General features: G+C 41.9%; 1 protein-coding gene across 1 annotated transcript; it reads left to right on the top strand.

Moving 5' to 3' along the window:
* On the top strand, window positions 1-26935 carry clstn1 (calsyntenin 1). Its single transcript, XM_030768632.1, has 19 exons — window positions 1-82; window positions 11891-12013; window positions 15421-15450; window positions 17295-17490; window positions 17798-18006; window positions 18398-18547; window positions 18975-19160; window positions 19529-19777; window positions 20492-20613; window positions 21402-21564; window positions 21920-21970; window positions 23110-23267; window positions 23608-23756; window positions 24007-24239; window positions 24862-25032; window positions 25171-25316; window positions 25558-25693; window positions 26138-26322; window positions 26741-26935. Exons 1-19 carry the CDS (start codon window positions 1-3, stop codon window positions 26933-26935), a joined length of 2934 nt encoding a protein of 977 aa, XP_030624492.1.
* The last annotated feature ends 1058 nt before the right edge of the window (window positions 26936-27993 follow it).

Here is a 27993-nt window from a genome sequence, read left to right as displayed (position 1 = left end):
ATGCAGATCCGTAGGTATAAACCTCTAGCCTCTGCAATCGGACTGGTCCTTGGACTGTTATGTGCGGTGGAGGCAGCCAAAGGTAAGCTTTGAGAGGAGAGGTTTAAGCTACAGATATGAATTAGCTAGATCATTCTAGACTAGTAAACCCATCCACGCATAAAAATGTTATGGTTTCATATTTTAATCGAACGGATGAACAGTAACCATGGTTATGTATCATACTTAAAAGATGTCTGGTCAGTGTATCTGATCAGACTGTGGGATGATCAGTTCATAATGACCGGATGGATGTTGCTACTCTGAATCCGTGCCTGACATTGTCGCGTGCCGCCCAAGCGTAGTATCTTGTTTAAATATGTATATACTTCATTTGCCAGTGTTAAACCGCGGCTATTGCGTCATGTTCATTGATTTAATTACTTATTTTCAGATGACCAGCAATTGGTCTTGTAATGCTTTGACATTTTTCCACCGTTCCTTTATACTGCATGGCTATTTTAGGTGGCAATCCTTGCCTATAACAACAGTCTACCGCCAACACCCCACGGCCAAATACCAAGGTTAGCTCAGAACCGTTTGATGCTTTGCTAAAGTCGTTTAATGCAGTCCCGATTTTAAGCCTATTGGTTATCCTGATATTACTCCCGTGTTTGGTGACGTTCATTCGCATTTGTTTCGCATTGTTGTTTGTTGCAACAATACTTCAGGTATCTGAAACACGGTGTACAGAAGCGAGTCTTATACGCATTGCAGATCCACTCAAGAACACTATTTGTAGAGTGATTTAAAATTCATGTATATCATGATCAGGGAGTTGAAGATAAAATGTGCATTTAAACGACATCGCTGCAGGTGCACCATCAGTCTCCTCGAGCAATGTCACAGAAGAGGGATACGCTATGAAGAAAGACAATTTGTCCAGTGATACGTAATCAGTCTCTCTGTACCGTTCGGTCGACATAGTTTCTACCCACAAATGTACCTAATCCGAACGCAGCAAAGTTGCCTGTATTGTTTTGTTCACAAAGACGATATGTGAGAGCAAACTCATAAGATCGAACTTAGACACTGAAAGAATTAATCACGAATTGACACACCCATTTTCGGTATGAAAATGAAACTCTATGTTGGATTCAGAACAAGGGTCAAATAATTTTAGATGCTCAACGAATGATTGATCGTTTAGGCAGAAAAAGAGTTACATATCGGACAAAGCTTAAACACAACCCGTCAGTTACATGAGAGAACATTCTGAGATGATTTGTTGTTGCCATGTGATGCAGCTGGGAATGCGTGACCAGAGGCCAACAGTCAGCATATTGGATAATTAACTAATTGTTTCACGGCTTTTCCAAAGTGAAGTGTCGAATTCATAAATGTCAAGACAAAATTGATCATTGTTACAGACCTTGACACGCAGGTTGGAAATGAAAAGGTCACGCTGCCTTTAGTACTGACATAGTCGTTATGTGGGTGTTTAAACAGAAAGTCTTCAGAATATATTTTTTGTCAACCTTGTGCTAAATCAAAGAGTGGATTCTGACCCATGAAAACCACGCATCGTGACACCACTCTAATATTAATGAAAATAAGGGCAGATATGTGAATATGCAAAGGTGATCATGTGGATGTCCTGGTTATTTAACATACACAATTATTTACTGTTATTCTCATACCCAGTTGCTGCTTTGATCTGAAATAAATCTACTGAACTACATCTGTTGAAGGTTTCTGTGTTCTGTGAAAGACATGAGACTCTCACAGCTCATTCTCATCCCCTGGCACTGGGGAAGATCAGGGGCTTACAACTGTTTTCCAGGGCAGTTCTCTTGTGTTTGTCCAAGTGTGTTTGCTTTAGCACACCTGTTCACTTCCCTGCTGTTATCAGGAAGGTACACGTGAGAACCTCACGTCTGCACTTCTTTACTCTCCTTCTTTGTGTCATATATTTTAGGGCATGTGTCTTCTTAAATCTGTGCTATTTATTGTCCCTTTTCAGCATTAAGAATGACCTATAACCATGAAATTTGTGTGATTGTTCAGTTTTCTGTAGGCAAGTGAGATGTTTTTGGGCTACTTTAGTGGAATTAGGCCATTAGATTTGGTTATATTGTGCTTTTGTAAATTGTTGTGACCACATCCTGAGAGTTTCCTATTAACTTTGGGCCTCATGGTGAAAAAGTGGGGGTGATGTTAATGAAAACCTATAGTAGAATTCTCAGGCCAAGTTCTTAGTACTACTACTTAGTTTAGTACTTTTAGTGTTTTTTCATGTGATCAAGTTTATTTGTCAATGAATAAATGAATCAAAGATCAAATTTCTTTTATGTTTGCAGTTCACATAAAAGGGTATTTTGAGAATACTTGCGTTCATTTGAAATGCAAAGCTAAGAGTTTTATACCTTCTGAATGCTAGATTTTGTCAGTAAATATGGGTGTTTATTTGATTACAAATGTTTGCTTTGAAAGAATTTAGTGACCTCAGGGCATAATATCAACTGAAACAAAGAGTAGAGATCTTATTGGACAGCAACTCCGATTCTTTTGTGTTAAAACAACTATAGATTGTTAGGAGGCTGCGCTCTCTTCACGGCATGTGGCTGAAGGAATTATCTGATATGGGCTTACGTTTTAGCAATATGGCCGCCAGTGGCAGATGGCAGTTAGACGGGGAGCTTTTCTGAATGTTATTTATCTCAAACTGAGTTTTCCTTTCTCTTTCCCTCGCAGGACCGGAAATTCGACCAAGCAGAAATAGTAACTTTAAAAAAAAAAGGGGGTGGGCACTGCTGTGATCAAATTGGCCAGATTAGTCTGGTATAACAGCTTTTCAATGTTGGTATGTTTTTTTGGGCTACTTATTGATCTCTTAAGCCCCGAGGAACTTTCCAAATTAGAACAAATTTGATAGAAACAACTGTTGATAGAAACAACTGTTTGCGCTATGCTCATGCCCCGTGGTCAGATGCATTGCTTGTGTTTTTTTTAGAGCCGAGTTCTGTGTAATGTCTGTGTCACTTACGGAGCTGTATTTCATACTAAACACAAGTAAAATCTTCATTGTACAGATCACCGATGGTTATGCTCAAAACACAACCTACTGGTGACCAGAGAGTCGTACTTTAATGACCAGGGCACTGAAAGCACATTTAATAATGTCACTCTGTTTTGCTCGATCAGGTTTAGTTTGATTGCAGGCTGCAGGCTAGTCATTAGGTCTCACTGAACAATAGAGGATAGAATGCACTCAGCGTAGATCTTGGATAAAATTAGCTGACCAGACTAGCTCTCAGGGGAAAGCAGCACACTCATTGTTCTTTGGACAAAGACGAGATATTGCAGTGGTTCATGTTGATGCCTTGTTCCAAAAGTACAAAATCCAATATTTTCTTCCTATGGTGGATTGTAATGCAGATAATTGTGACATTTAGGAAGATTTCAGTAAAGCGAAAGTAAAAGAAAAAATATGAAAACAAATTCTACCCTGTGGAGCTCATACAAGTAGTAATCATTAAAGCACAACTGCTATACCACTCTTTCACCTCTGTTAACTGAAGAAAAACATTTTTACATCTTTTTGTCCTCAGCTAAGATAACCTTGTTTTTTTTTTCCTTCTCCTTTTTCACAAATTATTTGCTTGATGAATATAGTGGCTCTGTATGTGTAGCCGGTTTTGTTGTTCTATTTATTCATAGAATTTCAGTTTCGGAGGAACAAAGGGTGTCTTGACCCACAGTTCAGGGCTGCTTTTCTGGAATGAGAGCGTCACAAAGCTCCCACTGTGGCTGGAAGAGTGAACTGAAGAATCTGGTTTGTGTTGTGCAGCTCAGATTCTAAGGAGTGTGTTCAAAATTAAAATATCAGAACAGTGTTTTTGCCTGTTAAATTATTATTATTGATTATTTATTTATTTTTATTTTTTCGGTTTTTAATTCGTTGTTTTGTTCTCGATGCGGGGGTTTTAAGGCCTTGAGACCGATTTGATTTGGTCTTAGTCAGCGCTGGAGCTGCAGTTCTTATTTCATCTGTCCTTTTGACCACTGAATCGAGGCAATGATCTGTCAAGAATAGGTCAGTGGACTCCAAACATGATGTCGGCCTGCTGGAAACGCCGTCAGCTGGTCGTACAGATTCATTGACATTGTGAAAACAAAAGCCTTCATTCAGACTCAAGGATGTGATTCTGGTTGTTGCTGTGTTCATTAAGAACAATGTTTTCCTTTCAGGAGGAAAAAGAACTCTGGTGGGAACATGAAGAAACGTAAAACATGGGGACGATTCCACATATGACTAATGGAATGCCTGAAATGTAGGCGGGAAAACCCTCAGGAAGAAATGGCTATGTTTGAGAGGGGCGAATGAAAAATGTCTCTAGCGTCAGTAACTGTTTTGCAAATACTGTGTAGTGATGCATCAGGGCAAACAAGAAAAGTTTTTTTTTTTTTTTTTTTTTTTTTCAGTCACAAAGCGACTTTAACGATGACCGCATCTGAAAGCAACTGTAGCATAATCAGGTGGTTATATTTCAGCTCCAGATAGTCTATATCACATTGGGAGTGCCCCTGTGTGTGTGTGATGTCTTTGTTAGTAGGAGTAATATAGCCCTTTGAGTGCTTTCTCTGTGAAAGTCTCCATGGGAAGAGGTAACCAGAGAGGGCATTACCTGCAGATGGACTGTTCCATACCGCAGCCACAGGTAGGCATGAAAACCAGCTCTGTGCTCAGGACCGGGGGGGTGGGGGGGGGCTCACTTTCCCTCTCACTGGGCCTTTGTGTGCTTCACTCAGACCCAGGACTGAACCCCTTTACACCCGCCCTGCCCCCGCCCCCCTCTGAAAATGGGAATAGCTTGTTGTCTGTGTTGCGATATTGCGTAGTGGACAAACAAACGTTTCCTTGAGTACACAGGGACCCCCTTCCTGCCTGCCTGCCTGCAGCGGTGAGGGGAAGTTTTGGTAAGGGGAGGCCCCAGGCCCAGGTTTGTCTAAAGAGGGTATTAGACTTCAGTGAACAGTCAGTGCCCTGTGATTGAGGAGACTTGCTTCTACAGGCACCGTCCCCTCTTGGTTCCAGTGCAAACACTGAAGTGTGGTGTATGATCTTGACAGTGGACACATCATGGCTTACATTAACTCTGCTCGTCAATACAACGACACACTTAAATGGGTAAATAAACCTTCAATCCTTTTACATGGTTGCCTTCATTTTTCATACGTTATAAAAAGTCGTGACTATTACAAACACTTGGCCACTGAATCACAGTAAAAACAGAGAGGCTTTCTCTCCAAAGTGCTCACACAATTATCACAGATTAGTCATCTGATAGTGATGTAACAGTCTGGTGTATCAGTAGCGGAGGAGCAGAGTGTTTACTCCTATTTGTTCCACAGTAGAAAGTGTGCATGTTTTCAGCTGACCACTGCAGTGAAGGTTGGTGAGTAGAAAAACTGAGAGCTGTTTTTTTTTTTTTTTAAAGAGCTTTTTAGAGTTTTGAGGACAAAGAGAAACTTCTCCATGCTCTTCTCTTTAAAGGTGTGGCCTCCCTTGTCTGTGCTGGGTGCTTTGTGTGTGGGCGGTCCATTGTAATGCTAGATTAGGATGGTCTATTGTGTCTCACTTATTCTCACGGGAAGGCTTTCAATTTGGTGAAGACATCAAACAACACTGACAAATTTGGATGTGTCATTGGAGAGATTATTGCTTTGAAGAACACTTTGAAACGTAACCACATTTCAGCATAAGGGCATCAAGAGTAAGACTTTACCATACCAGTCAAGGTTTAGATCATCAACATGTTTTTTTTTTTTTTAAACAACCACAGGCAGAAACTTGAGACTTTGTTAGATCTTACACCCTGCTAGCGCCAAAGGTGTCAACCGAGAGGCGTCGAAGTTGTTAATTGGCAGAGACTGTGGAAGATCTCACTTGGAGTGTGATTACACACAACCTGGTATCAGTGCCACGCTGACCGGAAATAGCAGTCGTTCACCAATCCATTTAAATCTATCAGACATGTCTACGAAACACTTTAACACACAGGGCTTTTATAGCAGCGTGTTACGATGTGTCGCTATTTAATTTTGTTTATTTGTTTTTGCCCTTGTTGTGGTAAGTTGCCTTGCCTCTGCTGAGATAGACGGGCTTAAAAAAAAAAGAAAAAAAAAGAAAGAAAGTTCAACTGAAAGTGGCGTCAGACACATTGATGTTTAAAGTGTACGTTGTCTGTACTTTGAGGATGCCAACAGTACTCTGATGGGTTAGCCTTATTCCAGCTTCCCTCATGTGTTTTACATGTGTTGTCTTGGCAACAGCCTAGCAGCCTGTCGCTTTCCTCCCTGTTCTGGACACAGGGCTTTTGACCCAGCTCTAGTGGAGGGACAAAATCTGTACAGCTGGTGTAAAAATCTCAGTATGTTCCCTCAAAACTGATTCTCTTTAGTGATCGCGGCTAAGCTCACTCTGACACACACACACACACACACACACACACACACACACACACACACACATTCAGAGAATCTCAGAATCACAATGTCATTACAGGTTTGCTTCAATAAAAGGATCATGTGAAATTGCTCTTTGTGTGGTTACAACCACAAAGATGCTCCCAAGGGTTACTGGGCCCATATGAGGTTCATTGTTTCCGTTTCCTTTTGTGGGCGACTGTTTAAATAGTCTGGCCGTGGGTGCATTCATTCCCAAATTACAGGAAAAGTTTGTGGTCCTTAAGCTTATCATTAAACACTTTGCGAAGATGCGAAATCATTGCTGGCCTGAAATTTAGTCCTCTATTTGACATGCAGTAGACATAAACATAAATAATTGATTTATTATGTTCCATTTCTGCATTCCTCATTTAAACACACACATAAAAATAACCTTAAATCAAATCAGTCGCTCTTTCTTAGAATTTATCTTTCTCTTCGTTCTCTCGTAAGCCCATCACACCACTCACACACTCACTCCTAGAATCTCACACTCTTGTCAAAATGCTCCAGTTTATTTTGAATCACACAGTACAGTCACTAGACCTCTAAAGTTTGACAGTTCTTTGTCACTGCAGGCCCTCATAGCTCAGTTTGTCCACCGAGCATATGAGAAAACGCTGCTGCTCTTTGTTAAAGTCTTCTGCTGTTCGATGACCTTGTGAGTGAATGAAACAGAAGCATCCCATTATAGGATTAAGTGTCATTGGTTTTTACATGAGGGCTAACAGGATTGGATGCCCATGAATTGGGATCTGGCATTTGAGCTGGTCCCCCCCCCCCCACCTGTGCGTGGTACATGCCGTCTGCCCAGAAGACTGTAGTGATCTGGCCCATTGATTATATGACATTTTATTATGTGAAAATGGTTTGGACCCGAGGCGGAATGTGCCAGACCCGGCCGAGCAGCTTGTTGTCTTAGGTTACAGGGAGCGGAACAGAGAGTGACTGGAGGCATTGTCTCACTTTGGGGAGTGACGTGAGGACTGGAATGCTGAGGATAGCAGTTAGCGGTGGGATGTAGGGCAGTCAAGCTCTGGTTGCCTCCTCTTCCTGCGGGCACTAGGGGCTTATTTATCATCCTCTTTCTCTCTCTCTCTCTCTCTCTCTCCCCCTCTCCCTCACACACACCCAAAACCGTGCTGTTTGACGATCTCTCTGTCTCCTCCATCATAAGTTAGATGCAGTGAGGCAGACTGGATGTGGCTTTGCTCTAAGCCATCCATGTCTCCTCCCCGCGCTTTCTCATCAGCACTTTCATTTCAGTCTGCAAGGTTCCATAAAGATTTAATTGCATAATAATGGCCTAATTTGTATATTTAACCCTAAATGGGAGTAATCAGCAAGTGCCATTACACAAAACATATTCATTTATCAAACAGACTGATCTGAAACATCTATCAGACTACGATTTCGTACTGGGAAAAGCTGTTTTTAATTGTTTGGTTGGGATGAAAATTGCATCGTGTTTTCTTTTTTTTTTTCCCTCCTTTCCTCTATCTATGGTTTTGTCATGCTCCACTGTGCAGTAGAGTTTTAGTTCAGTTGTCTAAATGAAGAGTAAGATGACTTTATGTTAGAACAGTTTTATTGCATTTTATTTATTTTATTAACAGTTTTATTATCTAGTTCAGATATTTGGATCAATGTTATGGTCCCAGTACGTGTCAGTTGCTATACTGATACACAGAGTGACTTCTGAGTTACACACCTGTAATCTCATGTTATGTGAGACACTGCTGAGTATATTTTAGCCAGTAAACAATGAATTCTTTCACTCAAAGTGCTGTTTCATCATGGTCAGCTCTGTTTGTCTTACTAGGGTAAAAGTTAGCCCTGTAGTTGGATGGAATATTCCCTGCCTAGTTGCTATTGTTGACTTACAGCTATTGCTACTTTAACTTCTGTATATTTGTCTTTTTAATGATGGTGTGTTTACTGCCTCTGTTGATTGGTCGTCTCGTTAAAAAGGAGATTTCAGTCTCAGTTAAACAAAGGATAAACAAATTAAACATTATGGCGATGAGGTTAGAAGAAGACTGCAGGCCATTTCTGTCATTTACCCCAGCGTACGGCCGGGATTGCTCAAGAGTCATTATTTACGGAAGCCCATTAGGGAGGTAATGGTTTGTACTGTCATCAAATGCTTTTTCATATTGGGCTTTTTCATATTGTGTGTCAGTTGTGGTCTCATAAGAAGAGGAATTATACACATGGTCTCTGCTCTGTCATAACTCCAATCCCACTGCATATTGTTTTATGTCTCTCTCTGTGGGAGTGGGGGAATGTAATGAGCGGGGTGCTTTGTCTGTATTCTTGAAGTTAATGATAGTACTTTACACTGCAGGTGTTTTTTCTCCTGTTTGATGTGAAATAGACTAGCTACACCATGCCTTGGTGCGCTGGATTATGGTCTGTGCTAGGGTGGTAAGATTTCTCATATCAACCACATCAGAGCTCTTTCAGTAATCTTGTTTTCTACTCCATCTCATGTAACCACCATCCCTTTTTCAAGTCTAATCACTCTCTTAATAATGATAATAACCAGCCATTAGTGCTCTACCGAGCCCTAAATTGTTGTAAATGCTTGGTAAGAAACTTCAGGAAGAAAAACAGCTTGTTTTATTCTAATTTTGTCGGTGCAAATGTGCTTTTAATTAGAAAGAGGTGGATGTTTTGGCGCACACATGGAGTTGTGAGTGTTGCCAGCGGAGAACAGATGTTTTGTGGGGGAGAGGCTTGTTTCCTCTGGCTGGCAGAGGCTGCTGATACTGTGTCTCTCTGAGGTCTTCTCTCGAGGTCTCACCGTGACTTACACACATGGCTTCCCAAATGAATTTCATCCTCTAAACTGAACAAGTTATGGACATTTGGCACAACATCTTGTGTGTGTGTGTGTGTGTGTGTGTGTATGTGTGTGTGTGTCTATGTGTTTGAGAGTTTACAGGGAAGATCGATCCATCATATCTTTCATTTATTTCTTACCCCTAATCCTGGAACTCACCAAATACTACACTACCCTTGTGGTACTAGGGAAGTGGCATGTTCTGAATTAGCCAAAACTTTTCTTTTTTTTTTTTTCAATTCAACTAACTGTTTGATCCAGGCATCAACTAAATCCACCCCAGTTCAGTGCTTCACTCCAGAAAACTCAGCATTGTTATTTCCATTTGAAAAGTACAGTGTGCTTACACACCTTAGTTAACACGAGATGCTTTTTTTTTCATAATCAGTTTTCGTAGTTTTGTTGAATGTTGTCATGTGTTAAAAAGAAAAAGTCCGGTCATAAAGTGAACTGTCCAAATAGAGTAAGCAAAAGGAATGAAAAATTCTGCTTCCAGATGAGGGGAATGAAAATAGTCTCCTAATGAGTCAAGCTTACGAGAAATTAAAATTTGTCCCCGTCTACCCTTTAAGCATGTGACTTAACTAGACCCAAGCCCTGATGGTTTTACAAACTTTGGAGGGTAAAGCAGATTATGCTGGTAGTCTGGTCTGGCAATCTGTCCAGAGACAAGCAGCATCAGCGTCCCCCAGGTCATGTGAGATCTGTTGCTAAGGCGATTTATGAGCCAGCTCAGTGTTGACTTAGTGAACAGATAACAGTCGCTCGTCTCCACACGAACAGCGAACCACGCGTTTTTAGGACCTTAAATCAAGGAAGCCACTGTTTACCAGACCAGATTAACTGCCTTTTCATATTCTGCCAGATTAACGCAGCCTTAAAACAATATCACGTACTTTACCAACACTGTTTGCAAAAAAAGAAGAAAAAAGCCCTTTTACTCATAGCCGTTTACGAATCAGAGATCGCAGGTTTTGGCTATCTCTCTGTCTTCATGTCCTTTAGCTAGCTGCTGACTTTGTATTGTCATTGTTCACCGTTCTGAAGTTGATTCTACAAAGGGAGGGGCTGTATCACGATAACAGTGCTATCAGGCATGGCATTTTCTGAAGGGTGTGAAATTGAACGTGCCGTGGTGAATAAAGGCACAATGATGATTTTTTTCTGTCATTTAGTAAGATGTAACCTCCCCTTATTAGCCTCAGTTACGAAGCTCTGGACCTGAGGGTGAGTATGAAATTGCAGGTGATGTGAACATTAATCTAAGCTCGTAAATCTAAAATCATAACTAGGGTTTGTTCATGCATGCCCACCAGAGCAGCTGTGGCTTAGCTATTCCCTGGTGGCTATTCCTGATTACCTGACTGTTAATGAACGCGCATTTTTTTTCACATTGACTTTAACAAATGCAGCCTTGATCAAGATGTTTTGTTTCATTTCGTCTCAACACTTAAGAGATCTTGAACATGGGTCAAGACAATTTTCTATTTCAAGAATTCTTGCCATGGTCATGACAGACATATGTCTTCATGCTCACAGCTGGACTGGGGTAAGCCTATATTGTACTCAAACGTTGTCACTTACAACAGAAGGGAAAAAAAAGGACCTGTCAGTGTGGCAATGTAAAGAGGGATTAAGACACCCGATATTCATTTCAACTGCAGTTTAAACTTTGAATACCATTTGAGGCAACAGGCCAGTGGGGTTTTATTGCCAAAACACTGCGAGTCCATGAGGTGGAACTTGGAGGCAACAGAGAAGAACACAGACACCGTGTCTATGACCATTCATCCTTTACTGTTCTCCAGAATGTCCTTTTAGTGATGGCCACAACTGGTATCCTAGATATAAAAATTTATCGGCATTTAGGATCTGTTCCCATACCTGAGTTCAGTCAAAATTATGTATGGTCTAACAGATAAACCTGGTTTTCCAGTGTATTTTCCCATAAGCCCTGCGTTTCTAGCATTCGTCAGTGGCGCAAACAATGCGATCATCACCGCAGTGGTGTCCGGTTTCCCTGAGAGTTGCTGAAGTGGACAGGCACACATACATATACTGCAGAAGTGAGCAGTCTCTGCTTTCTGACGGAGCTTTTCCTGATACTGACGCTGCAGTGCATTCTGCGGCTGATGGCTGCGACGGACTGTTGCGACGTGCTTACTGCTGCTCCATTGCTCTTTAGCTGAGCAGAAGTCTGTGCTCTCGGTCAAGGCCAGTGACACACAGACTCGCCCTGTGCTGTCTGACGCAGGCATCCGCTCCACTGCACTGCCGCTCGGCAAGCTCGCGGCCTGAAAATCTGTGTGTTTGTGTGATGTTGAACAATTAACAGATATTGTATTTTCTGGGTCAGTTATTATTTATAATGATTATTTTGGTTGTGCTCCACAAGATGTCATGTAAGTGCTTGAATAATTCAATTCCTTTGCATTTTCAGGTCAATTATTGCTTATTTTGGCTTGAAAGTAATCAGCATTGTAATCAACTGTTTATTGTAGCTTGAAAAATGACTGATCAACCTCTCTTCTTTTTTTTTTTTTTATTTCTATCCAGTTAATAAGCATAAGCCATGGATTGAGACCACATATCATGGCATTGTGACGGAGAATGATGACAAAGTCCTGTTGGACCCTCCGCTCATCGCCTTGGACAAAGATGCCCCGCTCCGTTATGCCGGTAAGCGGAAGCAGCTACCAGCTGTGTAGCCAAAGGCACCATCCGCCATTTTGCTTCGTCATTCTGCCTGAATGTTCTCCATGTATCTGAGTCATCACCTCTCTTCTCCCCAAGCATTTCTCATTGGTGTGGTAAAGAGACGTGACTTTTGCCGCGGTGTTATTTTTGACAACGACCCAGAGCCTTCAAGTGAGAAAAGACATCTGAGTCAAAGCAGAGCAGAGCCTCAGTGTGCCCCTTATAAAAACCCGAAATAAAAGAAATCCCAACATATTCTCACCAGTAAATGATTACAAAAGATTCATGTAGGTTTCTTATTCTTTTTTTTTTTTTCGGATTACAAGGACAATGAGGAACTTTTGTTCAGGTGGGGCTTTGAGTGTATGATGATTCCGAATGTGTCTTCACAGTTTAAAGAAATGTGTTTGCATTTAGATCCATAGGGTACAAACAGCATACATTGCAGTCAGACACTAGTTTTATAAATATTTTTTCATGCCTCGATGTCATTGCTTTGGGTCCTTTGATATTGTAATATGTTGGTAATTTTGAAATGAAAAGGATTCAAAGCTTTTGTTATACCCTCCATGGTTTCATAGATGGTCTTAAAATGGATGTTTTTTACAATTAAATACATTTGCAAATATTCGTACAGAAATTGAGTAAAATTTAATGGAGCTCTAGGGATATTCTCTCTGATCTTTCATATACTTTGCCTCAATGGTACTGTCTCCCCAAAGTAGGGATAAATTCAAAACATTCTGAAATGGATTGAGTCAAACACATCAAAAGACTCAGTAAATCGGTTGCAACTTGCAAGATTAAATTTATTGCAGAAATGAATCAATTTCTTAGAGGTGATGACATTTTTTTTTAGTTATTTTTAAAATTTAATGACTTTATTTGATATGCCCATACTTAACGACCACAGCAAGAAAAGAAAATCGTGATCATAAATCTTTCATTGTTTTTTTTTTTTTTTTTTTTTTAACGACTTTTCGCAGTCTCCCGACAGTCGGTCCCCACACTTAGGGGATCGTTTCAGATCAAGATCATTAAAATTTCCTCTTACTCTGTTTGTCTCCTGTGAGAAGCACAGTTATTAAAGGGAATGTGCTGCACTAGCTCTGGCTCTGGCCTGTTTTAATCACTGGCAGATTTGCTTTGGCCTGATTTCAAAGCTCTTTATGCTGTGGTGCATTGTGACTGCTCCCAGCTTTAGCACACGCGGCGCTCACTCAATACACCGTGCATATGGCACCCTGCTGCTCATGGTCTGACCTATTAGCAGCCATCCTACAGGAAAAAAAAATCATTTCATGTCTTTTGATGTGGTATTTTTAAATTTTGATAAGAGGACATTAGCCAGGGCTAGTGCCTTTTCTTTAACATAGAATTTGCACTTTTCGTAGACACATATTTTAATGACTAGCTTGAAACTTAGACGAGCTAACTATATCTCTGCTTTATGATCGTCCCCTTGTACTCTTTAAAGGTGTCATATGCTTATATGAGTGAGTAATGTACTGTCTGTAGCCCCCCCCCCCCCCCCCCAATCAGCAATTGCTTATCTCAGGGCTTGATGCCATACTGACTTTTGCAACAGGGAGTGAGTTTTTCTGTGTTGTGGGTGACTGTGTAAAGGAGGCCCCCCGATAGGCTTAAAAATAAGCCAGCTAAGCCTTTCTTGCCTGATTGTCCAACACCATCGCCATGAGTGAGGTACACAAACTCGTGATTCAGGCCACATGCTAATGCTAAGGCTAACGCTAAACCATGTTCGAACATGGTAAGGGTTTACCCATGTCCGAATGGACTAGAGGAGAACATTTTTCTTCTCTGTTGTGGGGTCATTTGAGGGTTTTTTTTATCGATTTGTTGAGTTTCTGAAAAGTTATACAGGACCGTGGATCTGTTCCAAACTTATGTCAGGTTTATGATTGATACTCAAGTAGAATATAATGAACTTAGTCTAAGCATTGATCTCCACCACAGATGCAATGCACTCTAGTCAGGATTCTTGGATGGCAGTCAAAGGACAGGCTCCCATATGCAGCAATTTCAGTACCAACCAAACATTTACACTGGACGTTTGCTTCTGATGCACCATAAGTACCAGCAATTTGACCTTATAAACTCAATTGCTATAGTTTTACCATTAAAAATAAATAAATAAATAAAAATAACAGCCCAGTAAACAGTTAAAAAGTAGCCTCATACATTGAGGACACATGTATCAGTAACCTTTAATTTTATTCATGTATCAGATTCTGTTGTAGTCGTCATTGATCTTTGCTCTCAGTGTCATGGTCTGAGAGGGGGAGTGAATTGGAATCGATAGTCATCGTGTTTCAGCTTGATGGGAAATGCTGGCTTATAGAGCGAGGGTTTAGAGGAGTGCTGAAGCAGGGGGGTTCCTGGAATTGTGTGGAGATGGTCATTAGGGTTGGTGGGGGGGGCACAGAGGAGGCACAAAGCTGCTACTGCTGCATGACTTGTTCTGAACAGCAGGCTCTAATGGAAAATCCATTTCTAATTGTCGACGTGAAAACAGGGTGGACAGCTCAACCAGTCTGAGGCCAAGCAAGGGGGCAAACTGGCCTGTACACGCTCAGTCAAGCAGAACTAACCCAAAAGAGAGAACCCTCTACCACATAGTGCTTCTGCTCACGCAGTGGAATAGAGTACTTTTACCCCATGGCCCACGAAATAGACCCAGCTGGGGAAAAAACTGGAACAGAAAAGTGATGCTGTAATTCCTTAGTAAGGATTTTCGACTGTTCTGACAAGAAAACACCCACTACAGCTGTTGCTTCCTTACCCAGGTTGTTCCGATGCATCCTTTGAACATTTAAAGAGCAGTCTTTTGAACATGTGAATGTCTTGCTTGAATTAATGTCGTCTAAATGTAAATATGAAAGCCGCTGAAAAGCTTTTTTTTTTTTTTTATTGTTCTTTCTCTGCCGTATCAATGGAAAATGGAAGCGTCCTCTGATTTTTTTGCTGTTTCTTAGCTTTCTGAATGTGGAACTGAACTCTGCTTAACTTCTTCACACAGCACACATACGCATCAAGGCTGGAATTATTACCTTCCTAATGGTGCGAGTGAGAATGTTTTTTTTTGTTGTTGTTGTTTTAACTCATGCAAAAAAAAAAAAAAAAAACCAACAAAAAAAGCATTTCTCACTGCCCTAAGATGGACAGGTGAACATGGTTCAGGGATCGATAAGTACCGATCTATACCAGTCTGTGAAAAACGCAGTTACCTTGGCCTATTTTCAGCCTTGTGTATGGTGTGCAATTAAACTTGTTTCTCTCTCTATCTCTCTCTCTCTCTCTGTTTGTAATCTCTGAATCTTATCCTTTCTCTGACTGACCTGGGTTTTATCTTCTCTCCCCTCTTGTAGAAAGTTTTGAGGTGACCCTCACCAAAGAAGGTGATGATGGGCTCTTTCTACTGCATTGTAATCTGAATTATTAACCCACTAACGCAAAAGGCATTGGCACTTCACACAGAAACTTCCGTCATGCTCTGTAATCTCTACCCAGTTCTCTTTTTTTCTTTTCACTTTGGTTTTTTTTTTTCTTTCTCACCCTTTCAAAATTCTTTGGAAAAAAAAATTACGAAAGCAATAACTGGATGAAAAGTGTGGTTTTGGGGCTAAGTGAATCTAGAAATATCTGTGCATGAGACATCCATTGTAGTTTGCAGATCCTAACAGTGCTTCAGCCACTGCATACATGCCCATGATTGATTTAGATACATAGCACCATGTGCAGCTGTGTGCAAATTCACACACACACACACACACAAAAAAAGGAAATCGAAGCTCAGTTCCAAAGCTTTCATTTTAAGAAACCCAGTGCTCTTTGGCGGCATCAACATTTTACCGTGCTTTATCAGACATGGTGATATTAACACTCATGCCATTAACCTTTTAAAGTAAAATTTACTTGTTGATCATTTTCTTTAAGTGCTATGGCAAGTCGTTGTCTTGTAGTATACAAGCACGGTTATATCTGGTGCTGGGGTTTGAGTAAAATAGAGTAAAAACGCTAAACTCATTTACACACATAAAGAGGAAAAAAACTTAACGTACTCTCGCAAGGGGCCAAATTTCTCCTGGTGATGAGAGCAAAACCAAGAAGCTGAGATTGTTACATAATGCAAACTCGCTGTGTTTAGACTCTGTGTGTAATTCATCTTATCCCTGGTGCTCATTCTCTCCACCACTAATCCAAGTCACAGCATGGAGGCTGCTGGTGTGTTAATGTGGATGTCAAGCAAGTGATATTTCTTACCCCAGCTCTCATCCAGTGCTTTAGTTTGAGCACCTCCTGCTTCGTTTGTTTTGATTTGTTACGATTTTGTTCTCTGGGTTTCTTAAAGGGTGTGGGAGAGACAACATTACACAGGAAGACTACCTTCATGCCAAAAGCTAGATTTTTTTCTTTTCTTTTTCACATGCAGAGGGCTTTTTGTTTGTTTGGTTGGTTGTTGTTTTTGTTGACTTCATTATTGTTGTTGTTTTTTTCCAAGGTTTTGAAGCTATTAACAGAATTATTAATATGGAACTGGACTTCATTATGCAATGTCTTCATCATCGCTCTTTTTATCTAATTAACATTTTAACCTTGATTTCGCGTTTCTGTTGCTGTTGACAAAAATCAGCTTTATAATTTTTGATAGTGTGGTATTTCTAAGTGCACAGATGCAGTTTGTTGAAAGGTATCTGACAAATGTTGGCTACCTGATCATAGTTTAATTTGTTTTCTTTTCTTTCCTTGATTTTTATTTATTTAGTTATTTATTTATTTATTACTTTCATAATTTGTGAAAGTATTCCTGTGAAATGCCTGTCCACATATTGCTGAGTTTCTTGCTGCATGACTGGATGCAATGTGAATCAAGTGGCTTGGATGTGACACTCAGTGAGCTCCCTCCCTCCCTCCCCCCTCTTTAACCTTCTTTTCCTCACGTCCAACTCTCCAACCACCTGAATACTCACCCATTTTACTGTGCTTCTGCCTTCTTCCACAGACCCCCACCTCCCCAACGCCCAAACCCTTGGCTGCCAAAAAAAAAAAAAAAAACACACAAAAAAACCCCCAAACCTTTTGCTGGTTCCTGTTTAAATGTGGTGTGTTATTTGTTTTACTGTGGGTTTTTGGTTTTGTTTTGTTTTGTTTTGTTTTGTTTTTTGGTTTAATGAGCAGCAGTTGCAGTTTTCTAGCCCTCTAGACTGAGTCTGTTTGTCCTGCCCTTTGTGAACTTGTTCAGGGGAGATCTGCGGATTCAGGATCCACGGGCAGAACGTCCCGTTTGAGGCCGTGGTTCTGGATAAGTCCACGGGAGAGGGCGTGATCCGGGCCAAAGAGAAGTTGGACTGTGAGCTGCAGAAGGAACACACATTCACCATCCAGGCCTACGACTGTGGAGAAGGACCCGACGGAGCCAACATGAAGAAATCTCACAAGTAAGTCAACAATGAGCTGATTGAAATTTTTAGCACATTTAATGATTAATGCACAAATATGTCATGAAACCCAATTGCAAATCACAGCTTACAGCAATGTTCATTTTAGCTTCGAGTGATATATTTGCTTTTGAAATATGGATCCATGACTTGTCGATATCAAAATATATGTCCCATATCTATCCCATATCAAAATATTCTGTTAATAATCAACAGTTGCATTCCTCTTAATAAGCCAGTACCATCATTAAAGAGTTTCTTGTCTCTCTGCATTTCAGTTTAATAATTACTCTTTAATTCCCATTAGGGCCACTGTCCACATCCAAGTGAATGACATGAACGAGTACTCACCGGTGTTCAAGGAGAAGTCCTACAAAGCCACTGTCATCGAGGGCAAGAAATACGACAGCATCCTGAAGGTGGAGGCTGTGGATGCTGACTGCTCCTTCCAGTTCAGTCAGATCTGCAGCTACGAGATCGTCACCCCTGATGTGCCCTTCACCATCGACAAGGACGGTAAGTGTCACCAAAGGGCCCTCATACAGTGATTCAAATTCAGTCCTGAGGAATATATGTGTCTATATACAGATCCACAGTCATGTTGATTTTAAGCACATTTCAGTCATGTGCTGGTGAAATTGATTTGTGCAAACAAACATCCGTTTTCAGTCTGTCAGGGCTCTTGACTTTGATGTAGCCACTCGTCACCTTGAAGTGCTCATTGAAATGAGCCATGATTTTCTCGGTAACTGCATGATTGTTTGTTGACTTTAGTGACCGTATTGACCACTCGCTCAGCTGTGCTTTTGAGGGTTTTTTTTCCCTCTGAGCTGTAGCCATTACTGCCTCTGTACGACAGGAATGTTCTCCCACGGAGATGTTTTCATTCTTCTTTCGACCCCATCAGGCAACATCAAGAACACCGAGAAGCTGAACTACAGTAAGGAGCGCATGTACAAACTCACAGTGACGGCCTATGACTGTGGGAAGAACCGTGCCTCTGAGGACGTCCTTGTTAAAATCAACATCAAACCCACCTGCAAACCAAGCTGGCAAGGTAACGGTCAGAACTCAATCTCCTGTTAACATGGCAAATTCTTTTTGTGGTGTTCTGTCAGCTAGAAAAGAATCCAGAGTCAAATCAAATAAGAGCTTATTGTGACTGGTGTCAGTGATTTTTTTCACCCAAATATGTCTTTATTGATGAGCTCCGGTGAAGCACATACTCTCCAGTCAGAATATAATATCTGCATGCTTTGCATGAATGATGACACACAGATTCTTTGTTCAAAAATAATTATGCATTGAATGCATTAACCTGGAAGGTTCAGATGGTGCAACTTGGACGGTTCTAGTAAACTGCAGTGATCACTCAGTCACACATGATACAGTCACACATCATGTGTGCGTGCATGTATGTGTGTGTGTTTGACTGCTGCTTTAAGTGAGCTGACTCTAATTTCTCTTATTCTGTTTGGGGACAGGCTTTAATAAAAGAATAGAATATGAGCCAGGAACAGGGAGTCTGGCCTTGTTTCCTAGCATGCGTCTGGAGACCTGTGAGGAGCCAATCACCTCCATCCAGGCCAGCATCGAGCTGGAGACCAATCATATCGGAAAAGGCTGCGACAGAGACACGTACTCTGAGAAGTCTCTGCACAAACTGTGCGGTGAGTGGTACTAAGCCACTGAAAACAGTCTAAGGATGTTACATTGTCTGTTCCCTTTATTACATCATCAGCGCACAAAACCGTATCCTTCCACGAGCACAGTAAATGCTGAGGAAAGAAGTCGTTTTGGAAGATGACTTTTTTTTTTAATCGGTCCTTTCACTAATGCCCTGAAAATCTCTAGTTTTCTGTCTTTATCCAAAGGCTATCCATTTTTTTATCATTCTCATTGTTATTTTGCACTGTGTTCACTGCAAGGATTATGCGTGAATTTCACCGTAAATTCAGCGCAGACAGTATGTGTAAGTGAAATCTGTGTCGTATCTCTCATTCCCTGTGGCTAATCACATTTTATTTGGTAAATTCAGGTGCTAGCACTGGTACGGTGGAGCTTCTCCCAGCGCCCAGCAACACGGCCAACTGGACCGTCGGCCTACCCACCGACAACGGCCACGACAGCGACCAGGTGTTTGAGTTCAATGGAACACAGGCCATCAAGGTTCCAGAGGGGGTGGTGAGCACCAACCTGAGGGAGCCCTTCACCATCTCAGTGTGGATGAGGCACGGCCCCGGGGGCAGGGAGAAAGAGACCATCCTCTGCAACTCGGACAAGACAGGTACTTAATGCTCACAACATCTTCAGTATTGAGGAGAACAGTAGCACCTTCGAGATCAGAAAATGTATTGTGTGTCTGTAGGAAGGGCCACGTATCTGGAGAAGCTTGGTTGGGTGTATGTCATTTTTGAGTGTCTTTATTTGGGAATCTTCATTTATAGAAGTACAGTTCAACAAGTGCTTTGATTTAGTGTTGTCATAAAAACGTCTAGTTCAGTGTTGATTTTGTCACATTGCTCAGGTCTAAACATGTTGTTATGACTTGAATTCCTTGCTCCTGCTCCTTCCTGTAAAATCTCCGCTGAGCTTATTGGACCAGGAGAAGTTATAAAATGTCAAAGGGATTCCACATGCCTGTATGTCTGAACCCTCCTTCTCCTCGGCCATGTCATTAAAACCCAAATCCCTGCCTTTGGAAAGCCAAGCTCTTTCATCGGAGGACTTGGTCTTATGTAAGTGGGATTACATCATGTGAACATCCCAACGTGGCAGGGACAACTCGTTTCTCTCTCATCTGAGCACAAGCAGGGTCAAAGCCACCATTTGTTGTCTCGGCGTGGCACTTAACATTCCCATACAACTGCATGAACTAAATTTCTAGAGCGCTGTAACAAAAAATGGTTTACGGACTCTAGGAAAGTCTCACTGGAGTCCACTTTGGCAGTGTCTCTGCAGTTTCTGATCCGTAACATTTTTTTGTCTGTCTCCCCTTCAGAGATGAACAGACACCATTATTCCCTGTATGTGCACAACTGTCGCCTGGTGTTACTGCTGCGTCAGGACTCAACAGAGTCCGACAGCTACAAACCCGCTGAGTTCCACTGGAAACTCGATCAAGTGAGTCAACACACGCTCTTTCACATCCTCTCTGCTTTTACCTGGAGGTCACTATGGAATGTACTTCAGTCTGAATAGCTACTAATGTGACTGAAATGTCTGGCTGGACACATGAATGAGCTACTTACTGTGGTATAAATAAATATACACAAATCTATATATTAAGTACATATGGTTTTCGTTATGTGAAAATGAGTCTTACATAAATACCCTCTAAATGTGTTGTATCAGTGCATGGAAAAGAAACACATTCTGCATTTAGACTGGATTCTGCTGAAAAAAATGTTAGTGTTTTATAGTCACTTCACTGTGGCAAAATGTTTTACATTCATAATCAGAAAGTGTTTTTAAACTTGGAAAATTTTTAGGAAAGTTACATCTTTGCCCCTGATAAATTTTTGGTTCCAGGGGAGAGCATAATCCTGGGAGAATTGGGTTTTTTTTTTTTTCCGTAAGAAGAGGAAGCTTCACCAAAGCTTCTCCTCTTCCTCTAGCACAGTGCTGGCCCTTTGATCTCGTATTCCGTCAGACTGCCTGTTTGAAATATAATACATAATAAAGTCAGGTAGGCCAGCATGAAAAGCAAGACTATTTTCGTGAGATGTGAAGCAGACCACTGGAAATGAAAGTAGAAATAAGTGAAATCTGAAGAGAGGTGGCACAGATAAAGTACACATACAGTCAGCTGTAGCAGTGTTTGATCGTGTGCCAGTGTTGCCGTAGCGACGGCATATCAGACAGCGTCGTGTGCGCATGCAGGCGGCGCTGATTCGGCCGTATCTTTGCAGGTGTGCGATAAAGAGTGGCATCACTATGTGCTGAACATTGAGTTCCCGGCCGTCGCTCTGTTCGTGGACGGCGCCAGCTTTGAACCCTTCCTGGTTACCGAGGACTACCCCCTACACGCCTCTAAGATTGAAACTCAGCTTACCATTGGTGCCTGCTGGCAAGGTATGTCCACACGTAATCTTCAGTTTTTCCTTTTTAGGAAAATCAGTGTTCGCTGAGCAAGTTAAATGCCAATCCTATGGTATTTCCCAAGTTTTTCAATATAATATTTGTGAGTATGTGTTCTGTTAGAGAAGAACTGTTTTGCATGTGTAGTTCACGTTCAGTCAAAAGCCTAGCACTAGCGGTTTGATGGTAGAAGTTCAATTTCTATCGATCAAAGGCGTTTAAACTAGACATAATTGCACTCAGTAAATGATTGCAGTGCATGAACTGGTTTTAAAATCAAATAGAGGCTCTTTTTTCCTAACATAACCAAGTCCCAGTCTTTCCTTACTCTTCTGTCTCACCTCTACAGAGCTTTCAGGACATGAAAATGACACTGAGCCAGTCTCAGAGCCTGTAACAGGTTGCCCAGATCTTTCCCTAATTGCTCCCATATGTTCATTCATACGTGTATATTAACTCAAACACGCATAGAATCCCTCTTCAGCTGACACACACCACTGCAGTTGCACAGGGACTCTATGCAAACTACGCTTTTATTGTTTTCTTGCATAACACGTTTCAGCATGAGATAATCCTAATGAGATTTCTGTGCTGTGCATTCTGCCTGCTTTTTTTTTTTTTTAATGTTCTGTTCATTTACATTTCCTCTTTTCTTCCCCCCCCCCCTCTTTTTAAATCCACAAACGATGTTTTATCAGTTTTTATCAGCAGAACAAGGCACTTAGCGATTGAATATGCAAGAAAGAACTTAGCATTTTGGATTACACTCAGCGTTTGGCAGTGTTCCCTGCTGACTGTAGCATTATTCCTTATAGCAACAGTATTATTCTTTTGTATCGGCAGTATTTTGTCTGCCTCACTTTTCACAGACTGCCCTTGGTGCCAAGAAAACTGTTTAGTAGCTTACTGGAACAACAAGGAGGTCGCAGCTCTTTCTCCAGCATCACCGTGGGACCTTGAAATGAGATTCTTGTGAATGTCATTGTGTCAAATGTTTTGGAGACATTTACAGCCATTTTTGGAGAATGGAGAGATATTAAATGTGTGCTCAACATATTAACTCTGAGTCTTTACTGAAGTAGGATAGAAGAGCATTAGAAATATTTTAGAAGAGAAATAAAAGGTTTGTCTTTTAGATTATATATGTATATGAATCTATGTAATATTGTAGTAATGAATTTATTTATTGTCGTGTGGATACATTTCCTATTTTCCAACCCCATAAACCCCTCTTTGAGTTTTCCTCCATGCACTTCCATGACTTTTTCTTTTCTTTTTTACCCATGATTCACGGTTACTGTCTGTGGCACCATCGTATAGCAGTGATGCATGAGTTCTCAGGCCTGTAGCACATCATCCATCATTATGTCCAGGGGCTGCCCCCAGGACCCCACCGAGCAGCTCAACTAACCCGCATGAGCGTCACTCATTTGGGCTGCATGCACAGACATGGCATGCTTGAGTCACTGGAGCGCCTGGCCGCCAGGCAAGTCTGCCAGGCTGACACTGTCTACTTTTCTCTGTCTTTGCCTCGTCCAGGTGGCAACGCTCGCATGGCGCAGTACTTCAAAGGCAATCTGGCCGGCCTGATGATCCGAGCCGGAAAGCTGGAGAACAAGAAGGTGATCGACTGTCTGTATACCTGCAAGGAGGGTCTGGACGTGCAGCTGCCTGAGGAGGTGGCGTCAGCCGTGAAGGTGAGGGCAAGGGTTGGTATGTCTGGAGGGGGACATCACGTCAAACAGACATATGGATGGATGGATGGATGAATGAATGAAATGAAGAAAGTCGGACTGTATAAATATGAGCCCATTTACAAATTGTTGGATTATAGAGCGAGAGTCTTTCAGAGATGTTGAAATGAAATATCTGCATATTCTAAAAACTTGGAATAACACTTTGAATAATGAATACTGCAGAGAGAGAGAGGAAAAAAAGGAAAGAGAATAGAGGTCTTTGCTGCTCCCACTGTGGCTGAGGTGATGAGTCACAGAACTGACCTGATTAATGATGGTAGTGTTTTGTCTTTCCCCGCAGGTGGAGTTTAACCCAAACCAGTCGTCTCTCAGTCTGGAGGGAGATGACTTTGAGAGCTTTGAGAAGGTCATGCAGCATATTTCCTACCTGAACTCAAGACAGTTCCCCACACCAGGAATCCGCCATCTCCGTGTAACCACCTCTGTCAAGTCAGTGTCTAAAAACTTCTTTCTCTCACTGTCAACTGCTCTTTAGCAATTCTCTGGCACCAAAAATAAATTTAGAACTTCCTCTTCAATTCTGATTGAAAATAGAAATCAGTCTTTGGATCAGTTTGATCTGCCAAAGCTCCAGTACATACTACGCTGCTGGTTTCATCATTCGTATGGGGTAGTCTGGCAGGATAAGGTTGAGTTGTGAAGGCTAAGGGGCGTGACTGTGGACTGGTTCATGTTGTAGGTGCTTTAATGAGGAGACGTGCATCACCGTGCCCGATGCTGAGGGCTACGTCATGGTACTGCAGCCAGAGGAACCCAGGATCAGTCTGAGCGGCATCGACCACTTCGCCCGCGGTGCTGCTGAGTTCGAGAGCACCGAGGGCGTCACCCTGTTCCCCGAACTTCGCATCGTCAGCACCATCACCCGGGAGGTGGAGGCCGAGGCTGAACCAGAGGGCGAGGATGACCCCACAGGTATGTCCATGCAGAGATGGATGTAGAGTATTGTAACTGTAGAGCCAAACTGTGTGTGTGTGTGTGTGTGTGTGTGTGTGTGTGTGTGAGAGAGAGAGAGAGAAGGGTGGGGTCATTAGAGGCTTTGAAAGGAGGGAGGATAGAGGAGTAAGAGCTGTACCATCTGTCACAGTTATTATGAGGAGAAAAATGGGGAGGGAGACAAAGTGGCTCTGGAGAGCACAGAGGGCACATCAGGGGAGACTAGTTTTACACCGCTCTCTGATTTCACTCTGGGCCATGGCAATTGCCTCAGCTCAGAGACAGCTGAGATTACACTGATGTTCCAGAAATTTCTATTTGGGTGACAGTGTCAGAAATTTTGCTCGCCTGCTAGCTTCATAAATGTATGTACTTCATAAATGTGTGGTGGATCCACATATTTTGAAGATTTCTTTCTAATGTGACAAAACATTTCATCAACTATTATTGTGAAAGATTATCTTTTTTTCAGTAATACACACACATCAAAAAATGAAGTAGAGCAAGGTCAGAACTGAGAATGGACTCATGTAAAATGCATCAAACAAATCAAAATAAAAATGTGTAAGATCTGATGAATTTTTTTTTCTGCTTGGCGCAGTGCAAGAGACGGTGGTATCTGAGGAGATCATGCATAACTTAGACACGTGTGAGGTGACGGTGATTGGCGATGACCTGGACGGAGAACATGAGAGTCTGGAGGTGGATCTAGCTCAGATTCAGCAGAGAGGTCTGGAGATGAGCTCCTCCAACGTGGGCCTCATCATCACCGGTGAGGTTCTCCTGCTTCACACTGTTCAGCTTCACCCACACAATAAAACCATGCCTCACACTGCACTTGGAGGTACCGCCTGTAGTCCAGGTTTTTTGGATTTCTGTTTGATGGTTTCTCTGTTCACTCGTTCCTCAGGTGTAAACACCATGGCCAACTACGAACAGGTTCTGCACCTGATCCGCTATAGGAACTGGCACACCGAAGCTCTGTTTGACAGAAAATTCAAACTGGTCTGCTCCGAACTGAACGGGCGCTACGTCAGCAACGACTTCAAAGTCGAGGTACAGCTGAGCGTTCTGTTAATCCACACAACAAAGTCTGGTCATATGCTTTGCTACTGTCCTTAGATACTTTGACAGACTGATTTCAGTTAGGATAATGAATAAATAGCTATACTATACTGCAGTCTTGCTCGAAAACAAGATGACTTCAATATAGCATTTACGTTGTCAGACCGATCATTGGTAAGGAGTCATCTAGGAGTTGTGTTTATGTGTCTTTGTGTCTTATGTTTATTCTCAGGTCAATGTGATCCACACAGCCAACCCAATGGGCCATGCCAACAACGCCATGGTCCAGCCACAGTTCATTAACCCGGTACAGCACGCCTCTGTGGACCTGTCTGGACACAATCTGGTCAACGCTCATCAGGCCTCAGGTAACCTGTCCTTCTCATTCACTCGCATTTATATCAGCCCACCTTCCTCCTGCAGATTTGGAAACTCCATGCTCCTTCTCTACAATGCCTCCGAGAGATTATTTTACTAATCTCTCATTAGAGTTAATCCAAACCTGGTAATCTGCTTAATTTTTTTCCTACTTGTTCAAATTCTGTGTCTTTACTGTGACATTTTCTGTGGCTTAAAGTCAATTAGAAAAAGTGGGGCAGATATGAGAGGGTTTTGTAATGGTGCAGGTTGGAGGATTATTATATGCGAATGCCATTCTCAACATCTGTGTCAATGGCCTAGGAGTCTCACCGCAACCTAATTTACAGAATTTTACTGGTCCAATACTCTCGCCTGAACTGTACCAAAAATGGGATTACCCACTGCACTTACACCCCCCCCCCTTTGTCTCTCTCTCTCTTGTTTCGCCACAGTTGTTCCCAGTGCTGCTACCATTGTCATAGTGGTATGTGTGAGCTTCTTAGTCTTCATGATTATCCTGGGTGTGTTTCGTATCCGTGCCGCCCACCAGCGCACCATGAGAGACCAGGAGAATGGCAAAGAGAACGAGATGGACTGGGACGACTCTGCCCTCACCATCACAGTCAACCCTATGGAGGTAGTGTATTACACTTCACAGGCTCACATATAGCCACAGTGCCAACTCTATGAATACCCACAACGTGAATCCAACCACCTGCCTGACACCCTACTTCAGACACTCGTAAACCGGCTCCAAACGCAACATTGTGGTTCAGGTCACTAAATTTGTTTCAGAGGATTTACTGTTTCTCCACAATATCCACATCACATTGTAGCCTGGCGAAAGTAGCTTTTATCAGAAGCTCAGAGAGCTCTTTATTGATAGCTGTTTTTCTTTTTCCTTTTTCCTCAGCAGTCATGGCACCATTCTTTTTTCCCAGGAGACTGCAGAATTCTTAAATGAATCCTCTGAAGCACGTCTCTTCATGTATAATGCAATAAAGAGCTTCAAAAGATTCACTGTCTGACTTTTCTTTTTTTTTTTTCCTGAGCAGACCTATGAGGACCAGCACAGCAGCGAGGAGGAGGAAGAAGAGGAGGAGGAGAGTGAGGACGGAGAAGAGGAGGATGACATCACCAGCGCCGAGTCAGAGAGCAGTGAGGATGAGGAAGGTGGAGAACCAGAGGACCAGCAGGGGGCCAGCAGACAGCAGCAGCTGGAATGGGATGACTCTACTCTCACATACTGATACCCCTGAGTGTACACACACATGCGCACACACACACACACACACACACACATACACACAAACACAGCGACACACACACACACACACAGTCATACAAATCCAGTCACTCACTGTCTCACCTCTCTGCCAATGAGGAGTCTCACCTGCCCTTCACAGATCCCTTCCTATGGAGCCATGGGTGGAAACAACAACAAAAAAATTCCTTAAAGCAAATATGTAAATTCATATATATTATATATATTTGGTGTCTGTGGTGACAGATGTTGCAAAAATCAGCTTGATTTCCGCTGGCCAAGGCTTCCCTGTTGTCATCTTAGTGCTGGTATTCAGTGTAGTATAGTTCTCACAGGATAGCTGAATTCAAGTTTTTAATTTATTTCTCTTTCTTCTTGTAATTATTATTCCAAGGGGAACCTGGCCTAGATTTGCATTTGTTTTTTTTGTTTTTTTTTTTGTTTTCTTTTGGAGCAACGTAGGTGGGGGGGGCATAACCTTGCACTTTTTCTTTTCACATTTTTAAGTCTTTTCAAATGGAGAATGATTTAATGTATATTCCTTGCACATGAATATCAGTTAGTTTGCGACAGAGCTAAGAGAGAGGCTTGTTTTTCCCTTCTTTTTTTTTATTATTCTTGCGTGCTTGTGCTGTGATCTGGAGAGAAGAATGACATGCCGCTTCATATACACGGTTGGCTTAGATATGTTTTTACTTTTGTTTTTTTTCCCCCTCTCGTTTTTTTTTTTCTCTTCTCTCTGTAGTGCATGGGAAAATTTGCAAATTCATACGTATAGAAGAGGAAATTGCTCTTTTTGATATTTTGTAAATACTATGGGGGGAAATTGAAACATGTAATTAGTCAATGTGTTAGTGAAGGCCTAACCAATGGTGTCCAGTGTATAAAACGATTGCAGTACCTACTGTAGAATATCTGTGTCACTGAGGCTATAGCATGTTCCAGAATTTGGCAGCGCTCTTCCGTCATGCTCACCTAAAAAAAAAAACAACAGAAAAACAAAAATGTGTGCTTCAGAGAGAGAAACCCATGACTAAAGCAGCA

This window comes from Chanos chanos, chromosome 3 (genome assembly GCF_902362185.1).
Source record: "Chanos chanos chromosome 3, fChaCha1.1, whole genome shotgun sequence".
NCBI classification, from domain to species: Eukaryota; Metazoa; Chordata; class Actinopteri; order Gonorynchiformes; family Chanidae; genus Chanos; species Chanos chanos.
Note: the sequence above shows the minus strand (reverse complement) of the source record. Positions and strands in the feature narration are given on the sequence as shown.